This window comes from Kwoniella dendrophila, chromosome 1 (genome assembly GCF_036810415.1).
Source record: "Kwoniella dendrophila CBS 6074 chromosome 1, complete sequence".
In the NCBI taxonomy this organism is placed as follows: Eukaryota; Fungi; Basidiomycota; class Tremellomycetes; order Tremellales; family Cryptococcaceae; genus Kwoniella; species Kwoniella dendrophila.
The window spans coordinates 3,866,052-3,892,469 of record NC_089476.1 but is presented as its reverse complement, the minus strand read 5'-3'; the positions used below and the strand labels follow the sequence as shown (position 1 = coordinate 3,892,469).

Sequence of the window (26,418 nt, the reverse complement as noted above, 5' to 3'; positions counted from 1 at the left end):
TAACATCACTTTCACAATATACAACATACCTTTTTACACCAATACAATACGACAACAGATGTCTAACTTCTCCGCCCAACCTATCGTCATTGACGGAAAAGGCCACCTTTTAGGTCGTCTCGCTTCAGTTATCTCTAAGCAGGTTAGTTTATAGTTTTTGGGTTATTTGGAATTTGACTAGGATATACATAACGAGGAAGGGATATTGTCATTGGATTATCGATAAATTGCGTATTAGCAGATTCACGCTATTAGATGAGTGTAATAATAGAAATAATTGAAAGAAGCGAAACTACTGTTTCGAATTCGGAAAACATCGTTAAAGGAGAAGGAGTATTGGAGATGGGATATATGGTTAAGATGATGAACACAGGTTGTGATATCAGAGAGAACCATGCTGACGATGTGATTTCTTTTCCCTTCCATCTGTTCATTATCGATATTATCAAATTTCGTCAAAAACCCAATGATATTAACTATCCAATATAAACCATAAAATTTTACGTCAATATCATTCGTCATTGTCAAACAACTTGTTCTGGTCAATTACAAACAGATCCTTTCCGGCCAAAAGGTCACCGTTGTTCGATGTGAAGAAATCAACGCTTCAGGTTCTTTCTTCAGAAACAAGTTGAAGTACCACAACTACTTACACAGTGAGTATTGGGTTGTAATTTTGTGTTATACAGGTTAAAACGGCATAGTTGTGAATAAAAGGCGGTGGACATTGTACAAGTACTAATGTAGAATGAGAAAAAAAAAATAGGAGATGTAGAGATATTCAGATTGATTATAAGGATTATCACTGATGAACTCAATACCATTCTCTTCTCTTCCCACAGAACGACACATCGTTAACCCAAAAAAATCTGGTCCATTCCATTTCCGAGCACCTTCAAGAATCTTATTCAAAGCTATTAGAGGTATGGTACCACACAAAACATCTCGAGGTGCAGCTGCATTAAAAAGATTAGAATTATTCGAAGGTGTACCACCAGCTCAAGATAAAGTAAAGAAAATGGTTGTACCAGCTGCTTTAAGAGTTTTAAGACTTAAACCAGGAAGAAAATTCTGTACTCTTAAAAGAATTTCTGCTGAAGTTGGATGGAACTACAAAGATGTTGTTGATAGACTTGAAGAGAAAAGAAAAGTTAAAGGTCAAGCTTATTTCGAAAGAAAAGTGAGTTTTGGTTTCTATGATTTTAACGGAGTGAAGGAGCGGTTGTATCATTTGAACGGAGAAATGAGTTGTCATAATACATCTCTTCTCTCCATTCAACTACAAACACCCCGTTCCATCAATTCGATACAATCGATTATATTGATGAGAAACGTAGAACATGTGCTGACAGTTAATCCTTTTCCCTTTTACAGCAAGCCGCCCTTAAACTTAGAGCTAAAGCCGATGCTTCAGTTGCTAAAGATGATAAACTCGCTCAATTCGGTTACTAAACTATGTTTTACATTATAAGTTGGACAGAAATTTGGTAATTTAGTATTGGGTTTTTGTAGTTTAGGAGGGATGATTCTTTCTCTTTTTTCCAATAAAAGGGGGTGTTTCTTATGCACGCATGACATACAATCTTTTTCTGTTTGCATCTGTGTGTTTGGTTAGGAGAGCGATTTCTCTTTTATTAGATTTGTATATATCAGAGCAAACAGATCTTTCCTGACCAGTAACTGCTCAGCTCAGTTTAGCTTGATTGACAATACTGGGTTCTGCTTTATCGTTCTATGACATCTCCTTCTCTCTGCTCGGACATACTTGATCATATTTTCGAACAGTTGACCATGATTGCATCTCTCTCGTACTCCATCTGTCGGCTTTGAAGTAGAAAGTAGAAAGTTCAAAGTCGAGTTACCCTGAACAAGTGAAAGCGGAGGACCGCTCGGGCGGGTGAACCGAAATGTCGATGTGATGCAATGACGAAATGGTAGTATCAAAGTTGAACATGAAATATGTTGAAACAAACGGTAAAACCGACCGCATTGAAGAGATGAAGTATCAATCAACTTTATTCACAATTGGACTACAACAGGATTCAGCATTATCATAGATTATACAATCGCAAGTTGAGATCCTCATAAACGAACAAGCTGGCTCAACCAATCAACCAATTTGCCAGATAATTTATGTTATACGTTAACATAGCATTTACTGGATCAAGCGGAACTCTTTCACATTTATTCATAACTGTTGAATATGTTAGAATACATATACGTCTGTAGACATGGATTCAGGTAAGATTTCATCTCTTTCTAGAAAGGTAATCCGATACGTAGAGTTGGATATGCCTTGAAACCTATTCAAGCTCTTCAATGAAATAGAAATCAAACTAATTTTACTGATTCACTTATCATCGTGAAATGTATTTTAGATCAAATTGGATAGATCCAAATATCAAAACTTCGCCAACCGGTATGAACAGAGATCCACCTGTGAGTATCATATAATCCATGATTATTACTTATGTCGTGTACCCTTGAGGTTGGAATTTTGGCAGATAAGTACACTAATATCAATATTGACATTTCGATTAATAGCTAGCAGTATATGGACATGAACAAGCAGAACATCTCGCCTCATTTTTATCGAATACAAATCAAACTCATCCATATCCTATACCAGAATTAGTATTTTCAAGTCCATTTTATAGATGTATAGAAACTTCTTTACCTACAGCAAAACAATTAGGTTTAACTGAAGAAGATAAAAAGGGGAAAGGAATAATGTTAGAACATGGTGTTCAAGAATGGTGAGTCCAACTTATACTATTACCTGGAACCCTTCTTCGATTGTTCAAAACTTATCTAAAGATATGTTCTCCTTCCACATCCAGGTACTCTCCTATAATACCTTCAACAGGGTTACATCCACGTCCAGGTTCACCACAAAACCTTTCGAAATATTTCCCATCAAATTCAATTGATTTAAATTATTCTTCAACTGTATTCCCTTCAAGAAAAGGTGAATCCTTGATAGATTTACATGAAAGAGCAGATTTATTTATCGAAAGTTGGACAAGTAAAATTGAGGCTTTGTTTCCTGAAGTTAAAAGCGTGGTCATTTTCGCTCATGCTGCTAGTATAATTGCACTTGGAAGAGCTGTGAGTGATCAACTGTTTTCACTCGTATTTGATTGTAGACAATAGGCTACAGGGAGAACGTATATACTGATACCGCTTGATTTGATTTATTTTAGCTTACTGGAAACAGAAATCTTGATGTTGTAGCAGGATGTGCATCGACTTCATTATATAAACGTAAATCACCTTCAAGTACAATACCTTCCGTATCAGAAACATTTGAATCTACTTTACAGCCACATAGAGAACCATTTGATTCTAGACCACCATCATCTTTAGCATTTAATCCTTCAATAAGTTCAGGGTTAGGTGCTGAATCTTCACCTGCTTTAGGCCATTTAAGTAGTGGATTAAATGGTACAGAAACACCACCTGCTTTTGCACCTTTATCAAGAACTTCTTCACCACCACCACCAGCACCTCCGCCACCTTCTGTATTACAGAGTAATAATGCAGGAGAAGTATTTTGCGGTGTAGGTGAATGGCAAATAATATGGAATGGAAAAGCGGATTATTTACCTAATGGTTTAGAACGGAATTGGTCTTTCAAAGATGTAATCTTAAAAGATAATGGAGAAGTTATTGATGATAAAGGTGATGGTGGATCATATACAGAAAAAGATGAATTACCTGTAGGTTTAAATGTAGAAGATGAAAAATGGTTAAGAAGAGGTAAACCCCCTTTTGTTGGAGATGAGAAAAGGAATAATAATGTTGGGCCGGATGTAGGTTCAGCTAAGATGTAAGTATCAATATCATGCATATGTAACCACTAAGTTCGTAAGACACATATGGAATTTTCTCAAAAAAAGTGTGACTCAATTGCGTCGTATATGGATATCATTACGACTACTGAATGTACGAACGTAGATGTACTAGACTGACTAGCGACTATAGCTAACTTATTGATCCTTATTCATGATCCTTCTTCCTTCTCCATTTAAATCATTCTTATTTTTATCTATCTGTAACACATAGCTATAATTACGGAATTATTAATCAAAACCTCCTTCAAGTCGAATATTCAAGTAAAATTATAATCAAACAATATAACTATATAACACTATAACAGTATGGGAGCTGACGCAGGGTTTGACATGGTACCTATGTTAGAAGCAAAAGATCAATCAAAGTGGGATTTATTTTTGGATGAAGTCAAAGAAACATTCAAAGGTGACCCTAAAATGTTATTAAAGAAGGATAAAATCGAATTTGATGCAGGTGAACATCCCCAATTAACACTGAAATGTCATTATTTTGCGAGATTTAGTGCCAAGATTACCGGATCAACTGCTCATGACACAAATGTCGAGTATTATCTTGAAAAGTTATAGATATTGCGCGAGAGCATTTTGGTCATCGTGTTGAGATTTGGAACGAACTATGTGAGGTTTACGGATATTATAGTTGGGGAAAAATCAATGGTAAGTTAAATGAGTTTCTTATTCTTACCTCAAACCCATTATCGTATTTTTGGTGACAGTTAATAACTCCACTAAGCTTGACTGCGATTGTAATGTGGCTAAATTGAAACCTTTATAGACTTGGAGAAAGCGTTCAGGGAAGATAGTAATTGATCAATATCCATGGTATGCAAAGCAAATGGCTAGTTCCAACAGATCATCCGATGCTTCAAAAAGGCAACTTCATGGGTGGTCATCACAAATGTGTGGTACTGGATGGTAAATGCATATTCTTTAAAAGTTTATGACGAAGCCGCATTCATTCCGAGATACAATCATCGGCTTTAGTCCTAAAACCAAATGATACAAAACGAAAGCTCTCCAGAGGAGAATGATGATGATTACTAATTTGCTTTACTCCATCTTAATCGCCTTACAGTGCAGCCACACCGTTAAGCGAACGAGAATCCTTTAATCCCCATTGTTCTTTTGCCTTCCGATGAGAATATAGGAGAGAACTCTGCCATTCAAAGGATAATCCTGTCTTTCAGGTGTAGTGGCTTACCTCGAATTACATACGGGAAGTGAATGATGCTTAAAACTCTACATATAGACCCCTCAGGCAGAGTATAAAGCTTGATCAGTACCCTATACCCTCCTTCAAGATTGAACAAACTTTGCACTTACTGTACGATCCTTAATTACCTGATACTTTGCTCTGCTAAATTCTGTATTCACTCAACCATGACCAACCATTTATCGACTTCGGATCCATCAAGAGGATCTACTTTACCAACTTTGAATGAAGATCGACCTTCCCATCAGACCCCTCATAATCAATGGGACAATTATCAATTGCCTACCACAGAAGACGGAGGAAATTCAAGTTCTGATAGAATCACTTCCTTTGCATCTAGAAACAAACATACATTGTTATATACAGCTTTAGGAGCAGGTCTAGCAACTTCAATCCTTCTAAACGGGTTACAAGCTAGTAATGTTATTTCAAGCTGTGGGAGCGTCTCAAATCCAGATGAATTGGGAAAAGATCTTGATCAATGTAAATCTGATAATGAAACTTCTACGGAAAAGTGGCAAAAAGCTTTAGAGGATTTACAAGAAGCTCAAGGGATGATTTCAGATTTACAGGGTATTATTGAGAATTTGAACGAGACTTCGTCCACCTCTTCAGCAGAAATCCAGCCTTCAACTACTATCAATACAGCTATGGATATCTCTGTAACTCCCACAGCTACATCTACTAGTGAGCAAAATGCAGAATCTGCTACTAGTATCTCTGATGTTGTACCTACTTAGACAACCTTACGAGCAGTCTAACATAGAGCTCGAAGTAGACAGGCGTTCTATGTAGTAAACAGAGATCAATGGACAAATATCTATTCATCATGCATTTATGTAATTCATAACATATATGACATCGTCAAACAACCGGAATTTGTACTGCGATACAACAACGATACAATGATTTTCTGCCCCATCATCTGATATTCTAGCTTGATAGCTTTAAAGAACGATGTTTTCCAAGCGATGAACAAATATACTAAAAACAGTCTAATAATTACAAATTATCTAAAAATTATTTATATGTCTATATCACCGTTCAAGACACCTTCCCAAAAGTTTTCTTCCATTGTGTCCATACCTAAACCTAAATCTGATGATCTTTCAGCTTGATGTAGATCTTCATCATCATCTTTCTGTTGATTAGAATTTGTTTTTCGATTTCTATTACTGTTATTATGTGATGATGATGACGATGATGTATATTTATTATATATGGGTAAATTATTATCATTGTTATTATTATAGTTATTTGTAATGGTATTTGCAGTAATACTTTGTATTGGTGTGAACGCATCGTCAATATCTGATCTAAGATTTAACTCTAAAGAAGCTTCATCCGTATCTCCACCATCTCTATGACTTGTATTGCTGACGTTCCGTTGTTGTTGTTGGGTATTCCGGGCTATATTTGGCGAATTGAGTGGTAATATAGGTGTATTAGGTCTGCCACCGTTTGGATTTGACCCTAATCTTTCACCACGATAATTTGGGTTAGGTATCGTGACTCTTAATCCAGGAGACTTTACTGTATTTGCTGATTGAGTTTCAAGAGGCACATTCAGCGAAAATCTCGGACGATCGTCCTGTTTCGATGAAGGCCCGCTAGATTCCGCAGATATATATTGTGAAGAAGTAGATTGTAGTGGTTGAGGTCTTGGTGCAGGAATTGGAGGTGATGTCAAAGGTGAGGATGACGATGGAGAGAGAGGTGGACGAGGAGTCAGATAGGCATTTGGTCCTGGAGCAAGCGGTCTTTTCGACGATATCGAACCGTTTTGATATTGAGCAGCACTGTATCCTGTGGGGTTGGAAGAATATGATGAAAAACCACCACCGCTAGTGAAAGCATTGGATCGATGAGAGTCATTCGGTGGATCTGCAAAGGTGGAAAAACCAAATACATTATTACGGATGCTTCGTCTAATTGGTTATGCACTAAAAATCGTGATATAACCCACGTTCAGCATCCCCTATCCACTCTGATCTCGATTTTTTTGATATTGATCCTGCCCCCGAACTAGATGAACCATACCCAGCTGTAGCTCTAGGTCCAGATGGAGGTAACTGACCCAAACGTGAATTCGTTCTCCATTCTTCTTTCTCTAATGGATTGATCCAAGATCCACCACCTCTTGACGCACTTCCTTGACCATTCAACCGTTGTGCTGATATCGACGATGCAGCTTTCAGTCGATCTATCGAGCTCATGAAATCATCATCATCATTATTGTTATCGCCTAATGTAGACCGGACAGCCGTTCCCTTATTCTGATTATTCAGAGATTGATGGGGATGAATCGAATCGACGGCGCTTCGATTCGTGTATTCGGCGTCCGGTTTTTGAAAATACGTCTGCGATGCTGAAGGTGGTTCTTCCGCATCATCTTCATCTTCGTCTTCCGAATCGGATATCGTCAAGTCGATAATTTCATTCGCTGGTTGTATTGATGATCGAGCTGAGGATGTAGTACCGGCAGCAGGTGTAGGAGCGGGAGTCAGACGAGGGGGAGCAGCTGCAGGTAAAGGAGGTATCGATGGTCGAGTGGATCCGTTCGTCCGAGATAAAGGTTGTTCATCCTCATCTTCACTGTCCGACAGCAATTCCACTATTTTTCGCTTCGGTATTGTATTTTCCACCGGTGTGCCATTCGACTGAGGTGTAGGAGCTAGGTCTGCCTTTTTTTCTGCTGGGAGAGGGGCAGCGACGCCATGTGTGGCCATCCAAGCGGCTGAGCCATATTTGTTGTCTTCAGTATGCCAATCGCCACTTGGCTCCAGTACGACATCGTCCACTGAGTCGGGGCAGGCATTAAGAATAGCCATCACGTAACTGAGAAAGCGCATAAGCTAAATAACCCCTCATTGCTTGACGCAATAAAACATACCCGTCCACTATCAGCTCGGGGAACTGCAACTCCTTTCCACAATGTGGACAATGCCATTGAGGATGTTGAGCGTTACTTTCAATCCACCATTGAGCATCGAAACATTGAATATGCGTACACTTTGAAGACCGTACAGGCCTCGTCATGCGCATATATGCAAGCTAGAATAGGTAAAAACTTTGTTAGCTTTTCCTACTCTCCGCTTAAAACTTCTTTGGGACTTACTGGATCTTTTAACGACATCACAGATGTACCCACAACAATATCATCATCTTCTTCTTGTCGTTTTTTGACTATTTCAAAAGGTCAGCCAGTCCTTTCAATAATCTACGTTAGACCATCAACCCACATTCTGCCAGTGACGCTTCCACGCTCGTCGGTATCAAACCTTTCAGGCGATTCAATAATTCATCTTTCGTTGTTATCTCAGTGAAAACGATCTGATAGAAGAATCGCTGAATTATTTTAATTTATTTTGTCAGCACCACTTAATGGAAAACATTGTAGGATCAACTCACTTTAGCTACATCTTTTTTCTTTCCTACCGTCGGTCCAGAATGACCCATCGTTATCGTCGTCATACGTCCTGGTACTCTTGATAAACCATTTGGTGTTTTCTCCAGATCAAATGGCGGCGCACTTCCTGCTTTACCTCTTAGACCTTTCTCTTTGAACGATAGAGGATAGCTATCTACCATGATATCTGGATTTGAAGGGTACTCTATCGGTATCGTCTTGTTAGTTGGTACTGGTTGACCGGGCAAAGCCGGCATTCCGGGAGGCTTATAATGGTCGGAAGATGTACAGAAAAGACGTATTGCATATCGAGGATGGGATTTGAGATGGTCCCTATCGATCGCTATTAGTAGACGCATCCGGCTACAATGAGGTTGATTGGGCTTACCTCGTGTAATTCAACTTTTCGATAACTTCATTCGGTATTGAGAAGTTGGTTTTCCTCTCTCTCCTCACATGCGAATTTTCGTTGTGTGATATATCTGGCAACATTTCCATACTAGTCAATGCTCTTATCGGTTTCCACATAGGGTTGGGTTTCCAGTCTTGCAATGTCGGCGGGGGGCCTACGGTTCAACGATAAGCTTCCGATGAAATCCGTAACAAGACTATATAAGAAATAGCGAGACTAACGATTGTAACTAGTAGACCAATTTGAACTTCCTGCTCTAGACGGTCCTGCATTGTTGTGAGAATTGCCATAACCGCCATTGACTGCTGATGCATGAGTAGGTCGAGCATAGGAGCCTGAATATTTATCGTTGATCAGCAGCCTGATCCATGTTTACCTTGTACTGGAAAACTTACTGCTAGATTGAGCTTGATGACTTGAGGAAGAAGGTACACCTCCGAAAGTAGGTGCTGGAACATGATGTGGTTTCCATTGAGCTACACCTCTTTGTTCACATGCTAAACGACATTGACCGTATCCTCTTATGTCACCTTGAGCTTTCATTCTAGCGAAACAATCTTGAACTCTATAGAAGATCAACTCTCGTCAGCGAGATCTCGTCCACCAACTCAATGAACATTTGCGATGTATGACATACCTAGATACTATATCTGCTTTTCTATCTGAACTTCTAACATAACATGCCATTCGGGATTGTTGTTCGATTATAGACGCAAATAATCGTAAGGTTGCAACCGTCTGTTTTGGTACATAATCGCTCACGAACCACTATTTACAATCACTCAACGTTAGCAATAATATCGTCTAAATCAGCATAATATATGGAACTTTGGTAATAATAGCTCAATACTTGCATATTCTAGATCTAAAGAGCTGAGAAATTCAATATGCTTACCTGATAATCACTCCAATCCGTCTGCAAAGTTACCTGACTAGCCATTGCGGCAACTGTCTGCCTTCCTGTATTCTTCCTTTGAAACTAGGTTATTTCCGATAAAAAGCTGGTAAATCAGGTTACGCTTCTGAAAGACTGATTCATTTACTTTGATGCTGTGTTATTGATAGCGGCAGTGGGGGATCACAAATGAAGATGAACTGTAAAATATTATCTATGCAAGAAAGTATCCCAAATATAGATCTTCATGTAGATGATCGTCAACATAATCATCGATATTTAGGTAATTTACACTATCATACTATGGCAAATTTGATTCCGTTGAAACATTAAAAAAGGATTCTTGATGTGGAGGAAGACCACTTTCTTTCGTTCTCTCTTTCTCTTTCATCATTTCGCTTAGACCTGTTGTTTCTGTCTCTTTATTACATAGTATATCATACATCCCTCTCAATTAGGTGCTTGAGATTGACGAGTATTAGTTATCTATTGAGAGCCGAAATCATAAACGAACCAAAAACTATCAAAAATGTCCGACTTAACGACTACCAACCCGAATTCAAATCCCAAGTCTTACGATGATATGACAAAAGAGGAACAAACTGCCTATGATGCAAAAGAAAGGGAAAGAGAAAAAGCGGAACAAGCTGGTAAGTATCTAGCAGGACACTAATTTTTGTCTGAAGTGAACGCTCATTCGTGCTCAGCTTTACCATATCAATGGACCCAGGATTTACAGACTGTAACTGTTACTGTCCCTCTACCTAAGGGAACAAAGGGTAAAGATTTAAACGTGGTTATGGGAAAGAAGAAGTTGAGGGTGAGTCAATCTTCTAGCTGTGTGTAGGCTGAAGCAATCTCAGCTGTAATATACTTACTCGCCTTCGCGGTCTATTCTGTTAGGTACAAATTAAATCATCAAGTGAACCGATACTAGAAGGAGAATTGTTCAACGATATCATTTCAGACGAATCATCGTGGACGATAGGTAAGCTAGACCAGCGCTGCTACAGCATTACAAGCTTATCAATAATTGTAACTCAATAGACGACAGTACACTGAGTATCGAATTGGAGAAACTCTCGTAAGTACTGTTTGATGTTGAAACTTTAGTCTTCATAATTGATCAATCGCTTACATGTCCTGCCATATCTCACTATACCTTGTAGAGCTCACATAGCATCACATCAATGGTGGCCACAAGTCCTGACACATCATCCAAAAATAGATACCACAAAAATTGTACCTGAAAATTCAAAATTAGAAGATTTAGATTCTGAAACAAGAGGTATGGTTGAAAAAATGATGTTTGATAATAGACAAAAACAAATGGGTAAACCAACTTCAGATGAATTGAAAAAAATGGAAATGTTGGAAAAATTTAAAAAAGCTCATCCCGAAATGGATTTTACAAATGTAAGTTCAAGTTGATTTTACTGGGATATTCCAATACTGAAGTATGCTGAGATCAATTTTTCCAATGAATAGGCTAAAGTATCATAGATCAACTATGTATTAAGCGATGTGAAGCTATACCTCATTATATCATGAGAATGCTGTTCATGACCACATCATCATAATGGGAAGCGATGCATCCTTTCTCAACTTAATCAGATACCCTTTCAGCGAAGATCAGATTTAGGGGGATAGCAATCTGATCAATCTCCTTTGATAAGTGAAACTGTCGGAAAAGATGACCTATCGTTAATATAGGAAATTGAGAAAGCAGTACTAGCCATAATGTAATTTTGCAGAATATAGACGTATACTGAATGTTCGAACCCTCGACATTGGAAAATCACATTTACCTGATTATACTATAAATCAACATATGTTTTATAAACCCACCACCAGTAACCGAAAATGACAATCTATCATGAAAAAGCTTTACTTGAATCTATAGTGATAGTAATTCTAGCCCTAATTTACCTATTTATATCATGTTCGCCCAACCATGACTCCGAAACCAGTCGACCTCATTCAGATCGTCCTCATAGACCAAACGAGAACAATCAACCAACCGATGATAACAAAAATTCTGATAGATCAGATATCAAAAATAATAACAATACTAATACTGATTCAAACAAAGACAATGATAACAAAACGAATGACCCTACTAAATCCCAAGAACCAAATACAGCTACAACTTCACCAGAAACTCCAACGACAGCTAATGATACCACTGATAACGATACTGAACCACCTTCTACATCTGAACCTCCAATTACACCTACAACTGATGGGAATACTTCAGACAGTTCAAATAATAGTTCTTTAAGATGGTCAGCTAAATTAGCAAATGATTTCAGATTAAATATTGATAATTCAGATAAACCTTTCAAAGTCAGGTACCATGATTAGTTGTCCGTTCCAAGGTAAAGGAGATGGAGATTGGTATATGTGCATCGAAGAAATTATAAATTGTATTATCTAAGTCTCGTCAATATCTATATGTTTCGTAAACAATTCTTCCATATTGTATATGATAACTTTGTATTCCATTATCTAGCAGTCACCGTACTATTCAGCGCGTAGCTATGTACCGATAGTACACAGCTGCTGTCTGTGATTTATTGCAAAAATTCCATGCTATGAGAACGTAAACCAAGGAAGCGAATCCTTATGGGACTCTACGCTCTTCTTTCTTGTTTTGCAGCTTTTTTCTGTTTATCAGCTTTTGCTTTCGCTTGATCGGCTCTAACGAATTCATAAGAAGGACAGAATTAGTTATATGGTCCGTAATTCAATCCTTGAAGATTTAAAAACTAATATCTCAACTAACCTTTGTTTATCCAGAGCAGCTTTATCTCTGTCTTTTCTTTGTTGGGCTGCATTTTTCAGTGATTCTTTTTCCATTTGCGCTCTGTATGCTACTTTTTCACGATTCAAATTGGGTGCTAGCAGATCGACTACAGTTAAAAAGAAGGAAAAAATAACATCAGTATAATGAGGTTATTCATTCAGATGAACTGTTACATCTTAAGTAGTTGATTTGAGATGAAACGCTTTACACACCTTCCTGTTGTTTCCTATATTTCTTTTTCTTTCCATCCAGTCTCAAGGCTTCTTCAACTAATCTTCTTCTTTCTTCAGCTGCTTTTTTCTCTTCACTGTCATTTGATTTCCCTCCTTTTGAAGGTGCATTTGGATCTCTATCTCCGTTAGCAGCTGATATGGCAGCTTTCACTTCATCTTCTGATGCGTCAACATAAGCATATTGCCGCAATAACGCTTGTTTCTGTGCTTGTTTCAACTCTTCTGGTGTTAGAGAAGATAGGATATCACCTGGTTTGGTAGGTGGAGTAGGTGAGTCGTCTACGCCAAGAGTTAAGGAGATTTATCAGCTTTTTTAGTCTTCACTTGAATCCCATACTTATAATCTCAAGATATATCGATTTGATTTAGTATATAGTGATTAAGCTATGATGGTGTGCTTACCCTGTTCCTCTTCCTTTCTTTGCCTTTCTTCTTCAGCTATCCTTAACCTCTCCTGTTCGTCTATTACTTTCTCCAGCATCTCATCAACACCTTCTTCAGGTAAAACACCCTGCATTATTGATTTAGTGAATCATATACGATTAGCCAATAGTCTAGAGAGTCCTCCAGATTCATATGCATCGATACTTACACCATCGACAACACCTTCCAACATCCCTTTCACACCTTCTAACTTTTCGTCCCTTTCTAATCCTTCTTCTTCAACGAATCTAGCCATCATTTCGACCTGTAAGATAAGAAATTAGCTAATCAATATCTCATCCATTTTATTGCATCATGAGATACAATGCACGCTTCCTCATCACTCACATCATCTTGCGGGACTGAGAGAGATAGACTTGATAACTGATCTGTAATATATCTTTCCAAAGCTTGAGCGGAAGACTCAGCTTCATCTGGTGTATTAGACATATCGGCGGTAAATCTGTTTGAGCGATCGTTTTTTGAGTTAACGGGATGATAAGCTTCTTATTGCTGGTATTATCAGAATGGAGTTCGAAAATCAGAAGTCTTGCATTGCCATCGTTATGCACCTTGATGTTAATGCTCGTGAATTTGTTGATGGTTTTGATGAAGGATGAAAGTTCAAAGTGGAGGCATAATAAACAGAGTGAGTGGCGCATTTGTATTCGCAAGGTGGCATTGCAAATGATATATAGAGTAAATTACAAATTTGCTATCCATCATGTTTTTCTGTAGTAACGCAGCCTAATGGTATACTCCTGCAGCTCTGGACTCGACTTATATCCTCTTGTCTCGTTGTGTACTACTGAAAACAGCAGCAGGAGTGGTTCAACAAGGATCAAAGGCGAAGGCTCTTTTATCACGAAGTTATCTTTGAAATGGTGAATGATGTGATTTCTGGCAAAACCTCTAATTGGTCAAAAGGTAATAAAGCGAGTTGGAAAGAAGCTATTGCATCTGAATCGATTGTGATTGCAAATAAAGATATGAGAAGAGATTCTTCCAGCACAATCGTCAAACAAAACGATTTTATCCCGGCGTGTATTTCGAAAATTCAATTTGGTCAGCAAAATCTATTTATGATGAAACAAATCATTCAGTAAAAGTCATATGGGAAGCTGAACATTAAGGGTTCGGGCATGAACTCTCACGAGGTGAAGGTGGATCAGTATCAAATGATATGAGTCAACCAGTGCAATCCTTTATAAGATCAATTCTGAATGTGATTGAAGCGAATGTCCATCGATCGATAGATGCTAAAAAGAAGACCCAGCAATCATAGATCAATGATCATGCACAGCGTAGATCGTCAATTCCAATAATCTCGTGCACAGCATGCACCTCTACACTATACTTTCTAGTGATTTGGTAAAGTAGGGAAATACGTCATACGCTTCTTCTATTTCACAACAGTCACTTCCTTTCATCAATCTTTACACTTACTTTCCTTTTACAGTGTATTCTTTCCTTTCTCCTTGTGATTCGAATGATTACGATAAACACGGAAATAATGCTCTTCAGGAGGTTGGGTCATTGTTGTTGCTCTTTTCATGATAACTCTCCTTTTGCAATAAAAGAAAGAATGCAATAAAAGAAAGAATGCAATAAAAGAAAGAATGCAATAAAAGAAAGAATAATGAACTTCTTTGAAAGGTTCATCATGTTATGACACTCCAGTACAACTAGCACGAGCTCTCTTTTTAGAATATAAATATCTAAATACCAGGAGAAGACGGTATCCTGATTCAATTGATCTCACATACTGTATTCGACTGATTTATTGTGCTATTGACTATTGTATCGTATAGTAACAGATTATCATCATCTACCTATTAGAATTACGAATATTACCGACTATTCCGTACAGATCAACGCTCAATTGGCTATCATCAATAATCTTCTGTAAGTTACACTTACAATGTTGCTTAGTCAAGGGCTATCAAGCTGACGTTGATACACAGCTCTACATCAAAATGTGTTTCGCTCCTCATGTACATCAAGATGGATCATTCACGCAACATGGAGCAGTTCAACCTCCTCCGCATCCTATCTCAAGAGGGTACGACGTACCACCTACTCCTGGTCAACAAGCTAATCCAGGACAGAACCGCGTTGGCAATCCTTCAACAAGAGGCCAGATCACGAATGAACGTGGCTTATCTCATGGGAGTATGATCCCCTTTGCCAATAATGTTCCAATCCAATCCAATCCTAGACCATGTTTTCCTCCATATGGCCCTTGTCCAGGACCAATCCCGCCTAATCATAATGAATCATATAATGGATCAAATAACATGCATTCTGATAATTTGTATTTACCATTATCGCATTCCGCTCAACAAGGTTTACCATTATCTGAAACTTATCAAAATGAAGTTTACCCTCAGTTTCGATTCTTTCCACCTTCACCACCGGGATATAATCCCATAACAAATTCTTCACCACCAGATTACAAACCATTACCATCACCTAATGAAGGCACTTTGTTATTAGCTTCACCACCAAGTTTTCAAGCTTCTACATGCCCATATCTATCTTCATCTATTGATCCATTGGATTTACCTACACATACTTGTCCACATTGCCTTTCCCACACTAATAATCAATCTAGGCATAAAGAGAAATTAGATTGGGTTATAGCTTTATTGGTAATTTTGAATATCTTCGTTTGGGGATTAGTAGGTTATGGTTATTGGCAACAATTCACTGGTGATTCAGTTGATATAGGTAGTTGGTTTACAAGTTATTTAGGTGGTCAAGGTGCTTCAGGTTGGGGTCAGATTTGCAGAGGTGAAGATTGTAGATGGGCTTTCGTTGATTGTTAAATCTTGTAGTTTTACGTTATTTCCGTAGACAAGTTTACCGTATAAGTTGTTATTTGAGGTATGCATGTATTCGTTTGAACAGAGAACAGAGGGTCCTACTTTTCTTCAGTATAACCTCTAGCCACACCACTTCTACCTTCTTCCAACAAACTAGGCTCATCCATCCCATATCTAGGTTCTAAACCTTTGAATTCTCTTGAAGCTAAGAAATTGCTTCCAGCAGATTCCAATTTCGCGAGAGAAAAATTCTGATTTCGCAAAGTAAGGGACTGTATACCTTCATTGGGGACTGTGATTGCGTTAGTGATATTTTCGTATAACAGATAATCGGAAAAGAGCAAGATGGACACAGAGGGGCCACGAAATGGGTGTTGAAAGAGGGACTTACTTTCAGTAGAGTCCGTAGCCGCTCCAAAGGTCTTTTTGGTTCTCATTTTTCCTGTGATCAACGAAAATTCAGGTCCATCGTCATTACTTTCTTCGCCATCTTCACCATTTTTATTTCCGTTGATCTTGGTATTTTCCACTAACTCTCTTTCTTGAGCTTCTGTTATGTGGAATGGTGAGATAGGAGTCAGTATCCGATACTAGAGCACACACAGTCGAATCAACTTACCTTTTAAGACTTTGTTCAAATCCAAAGTCCATTTAGCCGGATTCCAGATATGACTTTCGCCTTGTAAAGCTAATTCCAATTCCCATGGAGTAATAATAGGTTGTAAAAAATCTTTTTGATTATCAACCAAACCACCTTCATTACAACCAATCAATACGAAACATTCAATTTCTGAAAAATTCGCTAATTTTGCTGGGTTTAATCTACCAACTGATAAAGTATATGATTTCTTCTTAGCTCTCTTCAAATCTTCTCTCAGTTGTTTAACTAGAGTTTGTGAAGAATGTAGTCCAATATTCGATACGATTAATCCAAATATATCTGCATTTAATGCTTGATGTAATGCAAATAATCTTTTAGATAATAACCTTGATGTTTGTCGATGTAATGATGTAACGGAAGTTGATGATGGTGAATATACGTATAGCTTCAAGAAAAGTTATCAATACTGGACTGAGCTTAACACGATGGTGAAGGAATTCAAACTTACAGGATTATTGGCATGAGTCATTTGCAGATTGATGCTACTTCTACCTTCTTCACCGATATACCATAGAACACAATCATCTAAGTCCAGTCCAGGTGGCGGTTCGATGGATCTAAGAGCTGGCACTTTGCCTTTGGACTTCTCCGATTGATCCGCTTGTTGAACCGACGTCGAAGTTGGTCTTTGAATAGTAGCAAAGTTTATAGGATGAGAACAGATTTGACTGAAAGTTTCCCTTATTTGATCTACAATTGATGAATATGAGTGTCAATCCAATCCTGCTTGTTGAGCATCATAGACACATGATAACTTAAATATACTCACCTACTAACCAGTCAAAAGCAACATCCCAGATGACTATAGCACCTTTCTTACCATCCTCTTCCCCTAAATCATCTTTACTAGCTTCAACGAAATTTTCTGCTGCATGTTTTATATCGAATTTCCGTCTTGGAAAAACGTAAAATACAGGTATGGCATCGGTTCTATAGCAAAATTATGGTAATTAGTCATGTACACCAGTCTGTCTCATATACACAGGGTATTCGATGTCTCAATTCTAGCAAACGATACTTACGGTGTTAAACAAGCATGTCCATAGTGTACCAAGAAATCAGCCGGCAGATGTAAACAACTTAGGACATCAGGGCAACAACTGCAGAGTACCAGAATGTCGTAAGCCATGTCCTTTCAGTTTGGTTCTGCAAACGAACAAGACTAACTCACTTTCCATATGTACTATCAGCCAAAACGTATGCTTGTGCACCAGTATGTTGAATTTTAGTTTGGATCGCTCGATACACTTGTACGGATGAAGGTAAAAGCTCGTCTGGAAATTGTAGACCAATCTAGCGAAGGTCAGTCAAGATATGGTCAGTCAACACTTATCCACAGTGATTGACCGTGTCTTATCATTATATTAAAGGGTTAAAATTCGTCTATAGCCCATCATACCAAGTAGGGATATCATAAAACATGTTGGTGGTTTACTCACAGTCTTGTATCCACCTTCCAATATCCTTCTAACGGTTTCTTCCACTTCAAAAGCTTGTTCTATAGATATACCTTCATTGCCATCTCCCATTGAAGTTGAACCTGCTTTTGCATTTTCTAAAATTTCCTCTAATTCGGGATGAACGAAAGCATGTTCAGCCGGTGTTGAAAGAGCGTCGGACATTCCAGTGACAGTGTTAAAAGAGACGCCTTCCTTTTCAAAGCCTACTCTTGTTGTAGGATCGCTCTACTCAGCTATTAACGAATATGTAAACGACTATGAGAAATGCAATGCATAAATAGTACTGTTATGAACGTTACTTTATCATCAACATATATATTTTCAACTTTTCTACAATGTATATCGGAGATCGCCGCGTTTCGACCAACTTTCATAGTCACGTAAAATGCCAAGAAAAGTTGAAAAATAAGAATATATTGCACCTAAAAGGCTCGAATCTTCATCTACGGCCATAGAAGGTATAAAGCACCGCCTCTCGTCCGCTCGGCGCAGTTTTAAGCTACCTATCGCTCGGTTAGTACCAAGGTGGGGGACCACTTGGGAATCCCGGGTGCTGTAGTTGCTGTTTTTTCTTGGAACGGTGGTGTACTACTCGCTTGACAATTAAACAAGAAAATGACAATTCATAATCGTAAAAGACAATTTGCATTTTTATTAGCAAGCGTGATCATCCAGCGGGATTCGGGGACATTTTGTGCAGTAATTTGGCTCAAATAGGGGATATGAGAAGACTTTACATCTTGCAGCGGTATTCAAAGATGCATATATAAAACAGAGGACCGTGTACGATATAAGCACATCTCACCAAGAATCGTCTCTTAAGCCCACAGTGGAATCAACAAGCTGTTTTTAAGAAAAATTTATGAAATTGAAACGAGTTTTCAATACACTTGTAGCATCTGAATCAGTAATAGTGTTTCACCCGATCATCTGCAAGATCCTTTGACGCTGTAGATGGTGTCAAAGATACTTCAATGATCTTTGAAATGACATCGTTACTAGAGGCATCTGATTCTGTCTCGAAAAGATTGATGGGTGGAATTCGACAATACTCGTCATCATTAACATTTCTGTAGTTTCCCGCTTGCAAATTCGCAATTATTTCATTGTAGTTTCTAGCTAGATCATTGTATTCAGCTGTCTTACTTGATAATTCAGCACGCAATTGATCAGTTTGAGCATTGGCCTTACGGGCATGTGCTGAGGCCGCAATGGTACTAACAGCTAAGAAAGCCAAGCTTGCAGCTGTGTAGGTCATACTCCGCGTGGTCGTGTCCCGTAAGTGAGTAAAGGCGTTTTAATATGATGCTATATCCCCTTTGAGCATATCGATAGTCACGGTTAAACTATCAACAGCGTTCTTGCTGGGATCACTTGGGTCACTATAGTAGTCGTATAATGCAGACAGTCAGTAATTAACCTTTCAAAGACTCGTGCTATGTATTGAAAGTGTAAGACTTACGTATTGTCACGGTTAGCGTTCGAAATGACTGTTCCATCAGCCGAAACGAGATAGGTGATTGAGTCGGGATTATTTTGTGTTGACATATTATGGAAGGCGATTGATTAAGTCCAGGCTAAGGTGGTGCACAGAGGAAGCAGGTACTTGAATTATCTATTAACTTAACTGGAAGTATAGGTAGGTAATGCTTAAGATGGTCGTGCTGTATGGATGAAAAAAGGACAGACCTTCTATCAACATCATTAGTCAACGGCCCAGCCATTTATAGCTCTCAACCCATATCTTTGCTTTTTTTCCCCCTTTCGTGATATATGTACAGTAAGTTTGCAATCCTTTGATAGTGCTATGTCTTCCTGTCTATTGCTTCGCCTTACTTTTGTGTATCTGCTTTTACTTTCCATTGATGCAGCGAGCACTCAAGATTCTGAGGACAACCAATGACGTACACTTTAAATACAGCATCAGTCTTCTGAAAAGACGATTCGAAAGGGGCTGCATCAAACGTTTGTATCTTGACGTTTTCCGGACTTCCTTTGTCCGCAGACAGCAATTCGAGGGGTGAAATACAGACTCATGAGGAAACAGCTTCAACAAAGTTCTTTATAGACACTCGGTGTGAACACTTCAATCGCTATGATATGCAAATCCGTTGAGGCAGCAGTCTCTTGCCTTTATTCCTTCGTGGGGTTTTTCCCCCGCAAGTAAAAATCTCGAAAGCATGGCTCACGGTTAGTAAATCACGAGCACAGATCGTACAGTACATCGCGGGGAAATCTCAATTTGGAAACCTCTTAAGGTTCATATATTTATCCTCAAATCATACTCTACTCGATAACTCTGATTTTATTGATAGACTGATCTCAATCATCATCGAAATTAGATTCAACAGTAATACATATATATGTATATATTGTATGTATGATAACGCAGGTGCGGACGATTCAAATTAGAATATCGCTGCAAATATAGTGATCAATATGCATGAGACAGTCAACATGGAACAAGTGTATATCTACAGCAATGCACGGGGTTGAAGGACAGATATCATACTCGAGTATCGTAATAGACTTCCGTTCATCCGAGAAGTGGACAGTTGATATTGTACTAGTACTCTGCTGTCTGATACCAGTCCTAATCTAATGGTTCAATATGATCCAAATAATCAAATAACAGTCTTTGCTTCTCTTGATCTTTCTCTTTATCATGATTCAGAGAAGGTGTAACTTGAATAGTTGTTGCTTCATGAGTTGGTGCAAGGTTACTATTCACATCATATTCACTTATACATCCACCATTTTGAATCATATTATTATGATGTTCAATAAAATTGTTAAATTCATTTTGTATGTTTTGTAATTCAATATGTAATTGATCATTCTCTTCCAGTAATTGATTTTTTTCTCCCATAAGTTTGATATCACTTCTAATTAAATTCAAAGTTGCAATTCCACTGAATAACATACTAGCTACTTGTAAATTTTGTAATGTCATCATCTTTCTATGAAACTTTTTGGTTTTCTCTTCTTCTTCAAAATTATCTTGTTTAGTAATTTGACTTTCTAAATCTGATTCTTTTCGCCTTTTGATATTCCATACATGACTCCAACCACTACTGTATTAAAAAGATCAAATGCTCATTAGTAAAGTAGTTGAAAGGAACATCCTTAGGATTCTTCCGAAGAGGTGGTTGCTTTATTCTGACCCGGAACAAAATGAGAAATCGAAGAGTCTCAAAAATTTTATCAGAAACTTACGCATTTCCTTTTGTAGGGGTTGATCTACCTGATTTCGATTTACCATTAGAGGAAAAACTTAAATATGATTTGACCAAATTAACAAAGTTATCAGCATATCTAGCATTTATACCATATCTGTGACCTGATTGATCTGTTGCAATATACTTATCATCGCTACAAATGATTCAAGGAAAAAACAGTGTTAGACTGTCTGATGTTCACATTGATTTTATGCTGTATGTGCTTTAACAAGCTTACTCGTTGAATTGGGTATCATCGTCAATGGTTAAAACAAAATCACCATTCCTGATTGTATGAGTAGTATTAGGGTAAGTCGTTGATTTCTCTGACATACTGAAGTATGTGAGGATCTCGTGTGTACAGTAAGAGTAGTAGATCAGGTGAAATGTGCTGATTACGGGATGAAGCAGTTGATAAACTGAGAAGAAATCGGAATGAAAATTGGGGGAAATCCAAGTTATTTATATGTAATGTACTGTATTGGGTCTTCTTTCTTATCTGCACAGTAGACGCATCATTGATAATCTTAACCTCTTACTATATATCGTATTCTTCAAGGTGTTTCAACGATGTAAGGTGAATGATCGTACAACCTTTCATTGACGTTCAAGCAACAAGCCTTCCGAGGACTTCTCATGTCAACAATAAGTTAGTACTGCACTTTGGTGATGATGCGATTAGCCATTCTAGATGTACTGTATCAGTTTATCGTATGCAGATGATGAAATATGACAAAAGCGAGATTTTTCATTCTAATGAAGAATTGGTATCCCTTGTGTGTAATCATAGGATCCTTCGTTCTTGGCACAACGTCACTGAACTTCTCAGTAGTTCATTTTACTCACCTTGCATGGCCGGTGAATCTGTAACATATCAGTCATTTCTTCTTTCCTCTTTACCCTTGTTTCCGCGAAGCTTTCACCAGCGAGTTCCTCGAGATTTAGCCTTCTTTGATCTGTTCATCGCAGCACAGCACGACTTGCCAGTTCAAGAGGTTGCCGTCAATCCGCTTAGCATAGTAATGATGAATTCTCGAAAAACTTTGGAAAAGATATATCGAATCACAAGCAAATTTGGTAAATTTTGATATCTAAATAGCTGTATGAAATGTAATAAAGAGAATCGTGAATTATTTTTGAATCTTGATTGATACTCGTTGATGTCTCAAACAGACTACCTAAACCTGCCGCTAATCTGTTTTGTATAAGTTGCTTATAATGAACCATATTATTCAAACTCCCATAACCTTGACGTTTTTTTTTACCAAACAAAGAATCCTGAAGCATCAAGCTTGATTCTAATTTTATTTGTCTTTTCCTCCTGGAGCATACTCTTCTTGACCATCCGGATGAGGCATATCCATTTTGGTTCTAACGTTATAGAACACTTTGAGGAACTGGAAGTCAATAAAAAGAAGATGGATTAGTAAACGCTATAGCTTCTACGGCAACAAGACAGTTTTCAATATGTATGGACTAACTCACCTTGGTTCTAGCCCCTTGTGCAGAAATACCTTTATCCTGTAAATCTTGATCATTCATTTCAACCATTTCCTTCCATGATGTTTTTTCGAAATTTGGCGTGTATTTCTAAATATAGGAGTAATTTAGATTAGCGTAAACTAGGCATAACAAAAAGAATCGTAATGAATAATAGCGGATGTATGCCGTTGATTACATTGTAGCATCACTTATCACTTACGTGGAGTCTCAAAACCCTTAACCAACCAGCAGTATCTTCTAAAACTTTTTGATCCACATCATCAGGACCAGCAACACCAGCACCACCACCTGCGCCACCTCCACCTCCAGAAGTACCTGCACCGGAACTACCTACAGCAGGCGAATTTTTAGCTGAAGCATTACCACCTAACATTGGTGATTTTCTACCTGGGTGATTATGGTTATTTCTGTTATTACTATTACCATTTCTTGATTGATGGTTATTGTTATTGTATTGATTGTTATTTACACCTAAATTAGGTGATCCACCACCATATCCACCTTGAGCGAAAGAAGCAGCAGTTTGTAACTGTTGCATTGCCATCAGTTGAGCTGCATTTAGTCCGCCTGGAACAGCAGGAAGATTAGCAAAGTTCATTCCTAATCCTGCTAAAGTATTTGGATCTGCGCCTAAACCTAATCCACCTAAAGCATTGAATTGGTCAAGTACAGGTGATCTAGCAAATCCCCCTAATCCACCTCCACCAAGTAATGGTGATGTAGTATTATTGAATCCAGGTTGATTGGATCGAGGATTAATCATATCACCATCATCGTTGTATGCACCAGAAACATTTCGAGATGTAGTACCAGGAGTAGCTCTTCTGAATTTCCTTGCATCTTCTAGTGGGATTTTATTGGGGTTTCCTAATCCTAAATTTGCCATGTTCAATGCTTGAGTCAAGTTGTCCATCTTAGGATCAATAAATCCAGGTACCATAGGTGTATTGACCATACTTGCCCAACTGCCGTTATTCAAGAAAGGCGACGTCATAGGTGATTGACTGTGAGGGAGGCCTTCGGGTTGTCCGATACCTAAACCTACACCACCAGCAGAGAGACGAGGTGATCTTTGAAAACCTGATGATTCTCTTCTGGGTTGATTGGCTTGACCTGAGAAATCAGTTGATTTAGGTCGAGGTTCAGGAGTGGGTGATTTGCCTCTACTTGAGCCAGTTGACTCTAAACCAGGTGAAGAGCCTCTTTCGATGACTTGATCGAGCCCACTTTGCCATCTATCAAGGGGTTGTAAAGTACCAGGAGCTGAAATTCGATTTTGTTTGTTCTTAGCCTTTTGATCTTCAGGAGCGAGGTATTGGTTGGCATTCGGAGATCCGGTGAAGCCACTACCACCACCAGCGGAGGGAGATTTGAGATTCATTGCGTTGAGCTTTTGTTCCATTTGAGCTTGAAGACCGGGCCCAGATGGAGCTGGAGAAAGAAGAGCGGTCATTGGATCGGACTGAGCCATATGATGGAGAACGGAAAGGAAGAATCGGATTTGTACTGGTGTAGAATGTTGGAGAAGGGAATAAAGAGCGGCTGTTCGTTCAGCTTCTGACAGTACTCGGAACCCTGTCGCAATCCAGTAGTTAGCAAATATTCAAAAATTGATAATTGTGCGAAAATCTCTCACATTGTTCAATCGCTCCAAGCTCTTCTGTAAAGTTTTGATCTGTACTAGCAGCTGCCATTTCTTCAAGAGTAGCTTCCCAACTTGCGAGATGTTTGAACCATTGATCGATTTGTTCGGCTATGGAGAAGATGAATGGGGTGAGCTCGAATGCAAGGAAAGAAGGTTCGTACGATTTTAGCTAGAATCAAGGGGCAATCCAGATGCCCATCTACCAACACCAGCTAAAAACACGGATTATCGTGTTCTAGATTGAACGATAACTCACCTTCAGGGGTTCTGACATTTTCTCTTGAAGGGATATATTCAGAAGATGGTCTACCACCATTTGGTAAACCTAAAGTAAAACCTGGACCACCTGAAACGGCTCTTTGTTGTTGTTGAGCTCTAAGATCATTTCCCATTAAACCACTTCCATTTAAACTTGGTCTAGGTGAATAAGAAGATTCTCTACCTGAACCATTACTAGATGAATTCATTAAAGCAGCTGATGAAACATGTCTAGGATGTGTTGTTGGACCTGAAGGTGAAGGTGAAGAGGAAGCTATACCTAATCCTGAAAATCCTTTTGATTGTGCACCTTGTGTAGTTGATGGTGGACCTAAAGATTGTCTAGTTAGTTTAGCTGGATTACTTGGATTTATTGTAGGTGATGGCACTGGTGAAGGTGAAGGTGATCGATGAGGTCTTAATGTAGATGATGCCATTTTGACTAACTGTTGAGAATCCCTAAAGAAGTATAAGAGGAGATGGAGATGCTGAAACTAGATGACCAGCCGTAATGAGATCGGTCCTGCACCTTTGTTCTACTTTCGATAATGGTTTAATCGGAAAATGAATTGGATGAAGTGAATAAGTGAATATTTGACGAGGAATTTATGGAAGGATCTGTGTGATGGTATTTTAGCGCTGACATATTACACATGGAGAATACAGAAGTCAGAATAGAAACATAGACATACTAGGTTGAGTGTGTGCGGGGGAAGCAGTGAAAGGTCCAAGCGGTACAAACCACAAGTATGATTGAAAGTTCAAGAGAGTAAGTTCGATTTCGTAAGAAAAGAGGATGACCATAAAATGTTATAGCGATAAGTCAGCAATCATGAATTCGTACGATCTGATCCAGCCTTCTCTCTGTCTATTTGTTGCATCCATTCAAATAGATGATTATACGATATGACAATCATGATAAAGTACAAGTCTATCTCTATCATATACGCCACTCACCAATAAAAGCTGAGGAGGTATATAAAGTGAGCGTCTTGAGGTCTGATTGTGTATTTGTAAGCTGAACAAGAGACCTGCTCGAGAGGATGGGTATGTGATATCGTCGATTATGTCAAGGTTGATATGGTAATGGAAATGAATATGATTTGAATGGATATAAACAGAGAACAAAGAAAGTAAAGCCAGACTTGAATTGACGTTTCTAGGTTACAGCAGCAGTAGACGCGTGCATTATACGCGAAGATTAACGGGATCAAAATATAATGCGCCAAGTATATCTATTTAAGCATGTGGCAGTGCCTTTTGGACCAAACTATGATTAGCGTATAAAAAGTCATTTTCTTTCTTTTGTATAGATTTATATTTATATATTCAATATCTCCAATGCATGTCTATGTTTGAGAGCGACCAAGAGTATATATATATATATCTTTATTGCACAATTGCACTCCACGTTAGGTAATATAATCAGGATTAAGTGAATTGATTTTGATGAAACTGGAAATACCAAAAGAAGATAGGAAGAAATGATCAATTACAAAAAAAATGTATATGCAAAAGATTGAGAAGGGGACTATCATCTGTATTCTGTCTATCACGAGAAGAGGCCATATGTTTACTTGTCGAATGGGATTATCGTTTTTGT

The 26,418-nt window shown here is 38.3% G+C and overlaps 13 protein-coding genes across 13 annotated transcripts; 7 read left to right on the top strand and 6 right to left on the bottom strand.

Annotated features, from left to right (window-relative positions):
- Positions 1-58: 58 nt before the first annotated feature.
- Positions 59-1,452, top strand: L201_001388 (ribosomal protein L13; the record flags this gene model as incomplete). Its single annotated transcript, XM_066217177.1, has 4 exons — positions 59-142; positions 557-656; positions 843-1,180; positions 1,375-1,452. The coding sequence occupies 4 exons, from the start codon at positions 59-61 to the stop codon at positions 1,450-1,452; spliced, it is 600 nt and encodes a 199-aa protein (XP_066073274.1).
- Positions 1,453-2,203: 751 nt separating this feature from the next.
- L201_001387 (uncharacterized protein) lies at positions 2,204-3,833 on the top strand (the record flags this gene model as incomplete). Its single annotated transcript, XM_066217176.1, has 5 exons — positions 2,204-2,241; positions 2,379-2,439; positions 2,545-2,756; positions 2,841-3,108; positions 3,204-3,833. The coding sequence occupies 5 exons, from the start codon at positions 2,204-2,206 to the stop codon at positions 3,831-3,833; spliced, it is 1,209 nt and encodes a 402-aa protein (XP_066073273.1).
- A 327-nt stretch (positions 3,834-4,160) lies between these two features.
- Positions 4,161-4,421, top strand: L201_001386 (uncharacterized protein; the record flags this gene model as incomplete). Its single annotated transcript, XM_066217175.1, has 1 exon — positions 4,161-4,421. One exon carries the CDS (start codon positions 4,161-4,163, stop codon positions 4,419-4,421), a length of 261 nt encoding a protein of 86 aa, XP_066073272.1.
- An 813-nt stretch (positions 4,422-5,234) lies between these two features.
- Positions 5,235-5,807, top strand: L201_001385 (uncharacterized protein; the record flags this gene model as incomplete). The annotated part of the gene is made up of 1 exon (XM_066217174.1): positions 5,235-5,807. The coding sequence occupies one exon, from the start codon at positions 5,235-5,237 to the stop codon at positions 5,805-5,807; it is 573 nt and encodes a 190-aa protein (XP_066073271.1).
- Positions 5,808-6,091: 284 nt separating this feature from the next.
- On the bottom strand, positions 6,092-9,828 carry L201_001384 (uncharacterized protein; the record flags this gene model as incomplete). The annotated part of the gene is made up of 11 exons (XM_066217173.1): positions 6,092-6,951; positions 7,034-7,905; positions 7,961-8,121; positions 8,186-8,253; positions 8,310-8,415; positions 8,479-8,809; positions 8,865-9,042; positions 9,110-9,223; positions 9,284-9,453; positions 9,526-9,656; positions 9,784-9,828. The coding sequence occupies 11 exons, from the start codon at positions 9,826-9,828 to the stop codon at positions 6,092-6,094; spliced, it is 3,036 nt and encodes a 1,011-aa protein (XP_066073270.1).
- Positions 9,829-10,312: 484 nt separating this feature from the next.
- L201_001383 (uncharacterized protein) lies at positions 10,313-11,214 on the top strand (the record flags this gene model as incomplete). Its single annotated transcript, XM_066217172.1, has 5 exons — positions 10,313-10,433; positions 10,491-10,603; positions 10,687-10,771; positions 10,831-10,867; positions 10,953-11,214. 5 exons carry the CDS (start codon positions 10,313-10,315, stop codon positions 11,212-11,214), a joined length of 618 nt encoding a protein of 205 aa, XP_066073269.1.
- A 432-nt stretch (positions 11,215-11,646) lies between these two features.
- On the top strand, positions 11,647-12,147 carry L201_001382 (uncharacterized protein; the record flags this gene model as incomplete). Its single annotated transcript, XM_066217171.1, has 1 exon — positions 11,647-12,147. The coding sequence occupies one exon, from the start codon at positions 11,647-11,649 to the stop codon at positions 12,145-12,147; it is 501 nt and encodes a 166-aa protein (XP_066073268.1).
- Positions 12,148-12,416: 269 nt separating this feature from the next.
- Positions 12,417-13,695, bottom strand: L201_001381 (uncharacterized protein; the record flags this gene model as incomplete). Its single annotated transcript, XM_066217170.1, has 6 exons — positions 12,417-12,483; positions 12,569-12,695; positions 12,802-13,101; positions 13,225-13,333; positions 13,415-13,510; positions 13,594-13,695. 6 exons carry the CDS (start codon positions 13,693-13,695, stop codon positions 12,417-12,419), a joined length of 801 nt encoding a protein of 266 aa, XP_066073267.1.
- A 1,526-nt stretch (positions 13,696-15,221) lies between these two features.
- L201_001380 (uncharacterized protein) lies at positions 15,222-16,073 on the top strand (the record flags this gene model as incomplete). The annotated part of the gene is made up of 1 exon (XM_066217169.1): positions 15,222-16,073. One exon carries the CDS (start codon positions 15,222-15,224, stop codon positions 16,071-16,073), a length of 852 nt encoding a protein of 283 aa, XP_066073266.1.
- A 95-nt stretch (positions 16,074-16,168) lies between these two features.
- On the bottom strand, positions 16,169-18,353 carry L201_001379 (diphthamide biosynthesis protein 2; the record flags this gene model as incomplete). Its single annotated transcript, XM_066217168.1, has 8 exons — positions 16,169-16,362; positions 16,462-16,620; positions 16,690-17,116; positions 17,180-17,421; positions 17,501-17,661; positions 17,754-17,831; positions 17,903-18,024; positions 18,171-18,353. The coding sequence occupies 8 exons, from the start codon at positions 18,351-18,353 to the stop codon at positions 16,169-16,171; spliced, it is 1,566 nt and encodes a 521-aa protein (XP_066073265.1).
- Positions 18,354-19,095: 742 nt separating this feature from the next.
- L201_001378 (uncharacterized protein) lies at positions 19,096-19,449 on the bottom strand (the record flags this gene model as incomplete). Its single annotated transcript, XM_066217167.1, has 1 exon — positions 19,096-19,449. One exon carries the CDS (start codon positions 19,447-19,449, stop codon positions 19,096-19,098), a length of 354 nt encoding a protein of 117 aa, XP_066073264.1.
- Positions 19,450-20,784: 1,335 nt separating this feature from the next.
- Positions 20,785-21,742, bottom strand: L201_001377 (uncharacterized protein; the record flags this gene model as incomplete). Its single annotated transcript, XM_066217166.1, has 3 exons — positions 20,785-21,265; positions 21,408-21,563; positions 21,648-21,742. The coding sequence occupies 3 exons, from the start codon at positions 21,740-21,742 to the stop codon at positions 20,785-20,787; spliced, it is 732 nt and encodes a 243-aa protein (XP_066073263.1).
- A 971-nt stretch (positions 21,743-22,713) lies between these two features.
- L201_001376 (uncharacterized protein) lies at positions 22,714-25,252 on the bottom strand (the record flags this gene model as incomplete). The annotated part of the gene is made up of 5 exons (XM_066217165.1): positions 22,714-22,806; positions 22,895-22,999; positions 23,112-24,487; positions 24,549-24,665; positions 24,814-25,252. 5 exons carry the CDS (start codon positions 25,250-25,252, stop codon positions 22,714-22,716), a joined length of 2,130 nt encoding a protein of 709 aa, XP_066073262.1.
- Between the last annotated feature and the right edge of the window lie 1,166 nt (positions 25,253-26,418).